Genomic DNA, 6,000 nt, shown 5'->3' with positions numbered 1-6,000 from the left:
GGGGTGTCCATCTACACAATAAAATCCATCTTTTTGACATACAATATCTTCTTTTTTCTTATGTAAGTCTTCACTTGATGCTTTGAGTATAACAAGTGTGATTAAAACAAAGAAACCCATCAATCTCTTTGCTCGCCAAGTTCAGACTTTATAAGGGCTTTTTCATATCTCCGCTCGGAGTCTAATATTCTCTCTTTGTTTTGTAAACAAATTCCATATAAATAGTTTATATTTACCAGAAAATAAATCTACGGTTTTATTTTGATATAACATTTGTAAAAACATTAAAATGGGTTTGGAGTTTCCCCGTCACTAGATGACACCAACAAAGGTTTTTCAAATAATGTAACAAAACAGCAAATCAATTATCGAAATTAAAAACTAAGTGCTTGGAGATGAGATCAGACTCTGAAGAATTCAGTGAATTTTTAGATGAGTCCATTGGTGTTTCTTTTGAAGATTGTGATTCTTTCAAAGACTTATTCCAGTACTCTCTGAGTTGTGCCAGAGTTGGTGGTGCTGACTCGTAGAACTTGTTGAGTCTATTTTTAAATCCAGACTTCTTCTTTTCGAATCCCGTGAGTGACATAAACAATTTTCTTTCTGTGTTGCCGAGGATGATATTAGTTGAAGGTAGTGATGATATATCATTTTCTTGGGACGATGCCAATGAAGAAGTTTTATTGACCATATCTATTCTGCTTGATGGTTGTATATTCTTATTTGTATTAATCAGTGGTGCATTTACACAAGAATTGGTCACAACGACTTTTCTATTATTTTGCCTCTTTTGAAGTGCTTCTATTTGATTTTGTAGTGGAGTTTCCTCCGACTTCTTGACAAACTTTGGTTCAGGAAGCTTTACTTTCTGTTCGACCTTCTGTTCGCATTTGTCAGGTATATACTTCTTTTCAATTATGACTTTATTTTCACTGGTATCATTAACACTCTCTTTTGTCTCCTTATCTTTTTCAAAAGATTCGATTGTAAATGGATGAAGTGTGTTAGACAGACTCGAGTCCAATTGTTCTAACGTCTTTGTAATGTCCTCTTCTTTATCTTCTTCTTGGACATCGAACATATACAACATCATTTGTCCACAGATACCCTGGAACTGATCAAAGAACGCTTGAAGAGAGTAATTGAATGTATCGAAATAGAATGGGTCTTTGAAAACAGGGTCGGTGTACCCGTACAACTTCACCTTCATCCCATCATCTCCCATAAAAATAGAACCTCCTCTGTTGGTTCCATTATATCCAGCAGATGAAAATACAGTAAACATAATTGGAATGTGGTCATCACTTTCAAAGTCGTATTGTTGAACACCATCTACACACTCGTGTGCTCTTATTAGTGCTCGCAAGTCGTTGTTTTCAAGAAAAGTGACGATGGCCTCATATCCATAGAAGTAAGAGCAGTCTCTACTGTCATTGTGTAAGTACGTCACATCGAACCAATCATCATTTATTTCACCATTCTCATACTTCTCGTCATAGGTCTCATACATTAACGGGTCACTCCATAACATATCACTGAACACACCAATCTCTGGAATTTCTCTAAATCTATCAATCAATTTGATTTGGTTCACCGAGTGAAGTGACGGCGACAGGCCTCCATGACACAAGAAGAAATTTCCAAGAGGGAGACTCAAATAGACACAAAGTGGTAATGTTCTGAAAAGTTCGATAAATTTGTTGTAGACCCCACTGTCGTATTTCCACGTGCACTCTCTTTCAAACCCAAAAATGTGTGTCATTGCAGCAGACTCGTGGTTTCCTCGTAGTAAAATAACACTATACAGTCAGTTGAATATATTGAATAGAATGCTATAAATAAATATAACATTTTCTAGATTTGTATAGTAATTTATACTATACTGATGTTCTAAAAAAAGAACCAAAGACAGCAAACCCTTCTGGTGAATTGATTTTAAGACACAACAAAGTGATCATTGTTTCCGTCGAGTACTTTCCTCTGTCAACATAATCACCAAGAAACACCTTTACATGTGACAAATTTACCCATTGTGCATCATTCAAAATATTTAAAAAGTTGAAATAATTGCCATGGATATCGCCAAATATAAGAGCATTCTCTTCGACTTCAACCATGTTTGGTTCTTTTATTAGTAGCATCTTTGCTTCATCAATTATTGTTATAACAGTTTCTTTTTCTATCAACCCACCATGTTGGAAATGTTCTTGAAGAATATCTGTATTGTAACGACCGTCTTTAAAGAAGTCACGCCGTGTCAGAAGCCCACCTTTCATCTTTGTATATGTTCATCAAAGTTCGCACCCTGAGAAATTAAAAAAAGAAACTTTCAACAACACTTATTTATGAAATAGTTTTTTTTATACTTCTATATTATAAGACTGAGCATTTTTTTTTGTTTTGCAACAAGAAGTTTTGCAAAAGTTCTCTAGTTTTTCTACACTTTTATTGTTGGTTTTTGATTTATTATGTGACAGTTTAAATAGTAAAATAATTTATATTTATATACTATATTATTATAATAATTTTAGTATAGTATATTTATATTTAATTATATAATAAAAACAAATTAATTAAATTATTTCTATAATCAAAATTATAAATAAATTATCTAGGAAGCTTTTATTAAGTTATAAAAGTACTATAAAAAAATAAAAAAAACAGATCAATTTAAAAAAAGGTTCAAAACTTTAAAGGAATTCCAAATTTTCTATATTGAGTGTCGATTCTTGAATGCTAAAATATTTTGCACTTATAATTTTGAACTTCCGTATTTTCACCACACTCAATGAAATGGAATTGACATTTCCAACACTTAAATCATTCAAACAAACACCACTTATTGAAACATCCTTGACATCTCCAAGTTTTACTGGATTATCAAATTCTAGTAACTCTTCCTGGTCGTTATAAATAGTGAACTCATTTAATGGTATTTGTGTTAGATCAATAAGAGAGCCAGGAATATCAATTTGTAATTTAAGAGGATATTCCATTTCAAAGACACCAACACTAAAACTTGTAATTACTTTGCCACCCTTTTCTAAAACAAATTCATGAGGAGTTGAGTAGTTTTGAACTATATACGTCTTGACGATGTCCAAGTTGACGACATATTTGTGTCCGATGATTTGATTTTTATGTTTAAATTGAATAGTATCTAAAGAATCGATCCAAAGCTCTTTTATATTGTCATCATTAATACAAGACATGTCCGCCTTACAATAAAAAATATTTAAAACACTTGGACGACAGTTAGCCATTTCTATTGTCGTGTCTTTGTTCACATGCTGGATAAAAATATTTCTTGCCCTATTTGGAACAGTTATTACGCAATGGTGGACATTTTTAATTTCAATTTCGCTTATTGTTTCACATTGACTTAAATCAAGGGTGTTGATTTGTCTGTCTGCATAATCATTAACTTCTGTGTATTTGTGTTTGCCAAATGAAGCAACTCGCACTTTGTTAGTCAAACACTTTTGTAGTATATCCGTCACATAGTCCACATGATTTCCAACGTCTTTCATAATTTTGATTCCGCAGTCTAGTTGTGTCACAACACATTTTGTCAGAGGTACAAAATCGATGTTCTGTTCGATTGTATTTTTAGAAATATACGTGGTGTACACTTTGACGTTTTCAGGAAGTTGTGTAAAATTTATGTAATTTGGTTCTTTAACAATTTTTTGTGAAGCTATCACTATAAGCTTGTAATTCGTTTGCATGTGTTCACTAAAGTTGACTCTCTTTATCAATTCCAATGCGTTGGTACATGTGAGTATTAAAACTACTGTTTTCAACGTCTTGTGTTTTGCGATACGACTCATTACCTCGGCACTATCAATTTTGTTGTTGTGCTCAATAACTGTAATTGAAGTGAGTTGTTTACATGCTTCTAAATTAAAATTTCTTGCTTTGATCTGTTCCACATTCACACGCAACTTTCTTATTTTCTGAAAAATGTTTCTGATGTTGAAAAGTGGGTGTTTCTCTATTTTTTTTCCTTTTGTATTTTCGTAGTATCCATCCAAGTTCAAATCAATGATTGGAAATTTTTCCAATTGCGACTTTAAATCGTCGTTATTCAAATTTGAAGAGTTTCCACTGTATAAATACAAAGTTTGGAGTGCTGGGAAGAGTTGGAGTACTTCCTGGATTGAGCATTTTGTTGTCAGCTTGTAAGGATTAATGTACATAGTGTTGATAGCTTCTGTCATTGTTTTATTGACTAAGATCAAGTTAATTACATCTTCTTTGGTTTCGAGATACAACACGACGTTTTTAATAAACACCTGTTCAAGTATCTTCATTGATGTTTGTTGTATACAGATACGTCTTTAAAAAGACGAATAAAAGTCATTGACAAACCCTTGATAAGTAACACAAATGACAAACAAGTTATTAAATTAACAATGCTTTTAAACCTCATTACGCGAAGTTGCCATTAAAAAAGGTGTGATATCTTGCAAGTGTCATTTTTATCTCGTCGTACGTCTGATTCTTTGTCATTTGCGAAACAGTCATCAATTGACAGTGGTTGACCTTATACCCTGTATTCACGCTTGGATCATTGTTATACCTCTCTGTATACTCTTTCGCTGTTTTCAAAGACAGCGCCTGTCCTTTTTCATCAGGGGGGGTGTTGTCTATATACTCACAAATGTTGTTTAACTCCTCTTTCAATTTCTCTTCCTTCACGTAGTTCCCGTATTGAATCAAATCCTCCACCGACGGCAATCCCTCTTCTTCCCAGAAGTTGGTGTCGGTTTCCCAAGACCCACTCGAATCGTCCGAATCAAAAACGTTTCCATACAGTTGTGATATGTAATTCTCGACAATCATTTCTCGCATCTCCGGTTTTGCCTTTTCGATTTGTTCGATGATATCTTGTGGTGTGTCCGATGGTAAAAGCTTGATGATGTTTTTCATTTTTTCTTCTTCGAGTTGAAGGCTTTTGCTCCGAGGTAAAAAGGGTGCTGCCTTAAAGTTGAAATTCCGTGTTTCCATCACCTTTTAATTTTTCAGTCGTTTCGCTAGAAATTCGAAGCCTAAAAACTTCATCTTTTATTTCTAATATTTTTATTATTTCAAATGGTTTACATCAAAAAGCTATATATATTAATTCTTTATTATAAATTCAACTACACACATTTGATAGTAAAAAAATAATAATAAAATAACCATACTTTAGTTTTAAAATTAATTAAAGTAAATTATAATTTGATAGTTAATAATTTTTAATTTTAATAATTTAAAATTAAAAGCGAAATGTCTATACTATATATTACTATTAATATATTATAAACAAATAGGAAAACCAAAGTGTGCAAAAAACAAGACTTGTTGAGATAAAAACAGTATCAGAATTCGTCCTCAAAGAAGAACTCTTCGTCGTCGTCGAAATGATTTACAGATGGAGTGCTTTTACACAGACGGGGGTCAGCAGTTTGAACAAAAACAGAGTCTGAGTTATCCGAGTCAACAACAGGAACACTACTTAAAACCAAAGAGATTGGGTTGGTGCCTCTTGGTGGAATAATGACGTCATGGACAGACCAATTAGTGTCATTAAAAGTACCAATTCTGTCATTCGAAGTGGCTTCGTTGTCGTCTGACATGTCGAATTGGTAGTCGTCCTCATCGTTCTCCAGAACGTAATCACTAGGCGTTAACTATATTAAACATTTATTTTTAGTCGAAGGAGAAAACCCTCTTTCGGACGCCGAAACAAACTTGTAACAATCAAGCAAGTGAAGTGCGGTGGGTTGAATTACGTTCATCGAGGAGAAATGAATCTTGTTGTTCAGTGTTTTTATAGTGCAAAGGTCTCCAAACCCTGTTATTCACGTTTGGTTTTTTTATGGTTCTTTTACTATATATTCATTGTTTCTTTTTTAAAGTATCGAATGTTCTTTGAAGTTTTCACGGCATTGTCTGGCCGTCAAGCGGGGCTTTTGGATGGAAATTCTTAAACATCAAAAGAAGAGTCCATCGAAT

The 6,000-nt window shown here is 33.3% G+C and overlaps 4 protein-coding genes across 4 annotated transcripts; all 4 read right to left on the bottom strand.

The window, feature by feature from the left end:
* Positions 1–361: 361 nt before the first annotated feature.
* On the bottom strand, positions 362–2,276 carry EIN_052820 (serine/threonine protein phosphatase 2B catalytic subunit gamma isoform, putative; the record flags this gene model as incomplete). Its single annotated transcript, XM_004259790.1, has 2 exons — positions 362–1,799; positions 1,918–2,276. 2 exons carry the CDS (start codon positions 2,274–2,276, stop codon positions 362–364), a joined length of 1,797 nt encoding a protein of 598 aa, XP_004259838.1.
* Positions 2,277–2,690: 414 nt separating this feature from the next.
* On the bottom strand, positions 2,691–4,313 carry EIN_052810 (hypothetical protein; the record flags this gene model as incomplete). Its single annotated transcript, XM_004259789.1, has 1 exon — positions 2,691–4,313. The coding sequence occupies one exon, from the start codon at positions 4,311–4,313 to the stop codon at positions 2,691–2,693; it is 1,623 nt and encodes a 540-aa protein (XP_004259837.1).
* A 118-nt stretch (positions 4,314–4,431) lies between these two features.
* EIN_052800 (hypothetical protein) lies at positions 4,432–5,010 on the bottom strand (the record flags this gene model as incomplete). The annotated part of the gene is made up of 1 exon (XM_004259788.1): positions 4,432–5,010. The coding sequence occupies one exon, from the start codon at positions 5,008–5,010 to the stop codon at positions 4,432–4,434; it is 579 nt and encodes a 192-aa protein (XP_004259836.1).
* Positions 5,011–5,363: 353 nt separating this feature from the next.
* On the bottom strand, positions 5,364–5,783 carry EIN_052790 (hypothetical protein; the record flags this gene model as incomplete). Its single annotated transcript, XM_004259787.1, has 2 exons — positions 5,364–5,664; positions 5,737–5,783. The coding sequence occupies 2 exons, from the start codon at positions 5,781–5,783 to the stop codon at positions 5,364–5,366; spliced, it is 348 nt and encodes a 115-aa protein (XP_004259835.1).
* Positions 5,784–6,000: the final 217 nt, after the last annotated feature.

This window comes from Entamoeba invadens (genome assembly GCF_000330505.1).
Source record: "Entamoeba invadens IP1 unplaced genomic scaffold scaff_1105074726711, whole genome shotgun sequence".
Taxonomy (NCBI): Eukaryota; Evosea; order Mastigamoebida; family Endamoebidae; genus Entamoeba; species Entamoeba invadens.
This window is presented reverse-complemented; position numbering and strand designations above follow the sequence as displayed.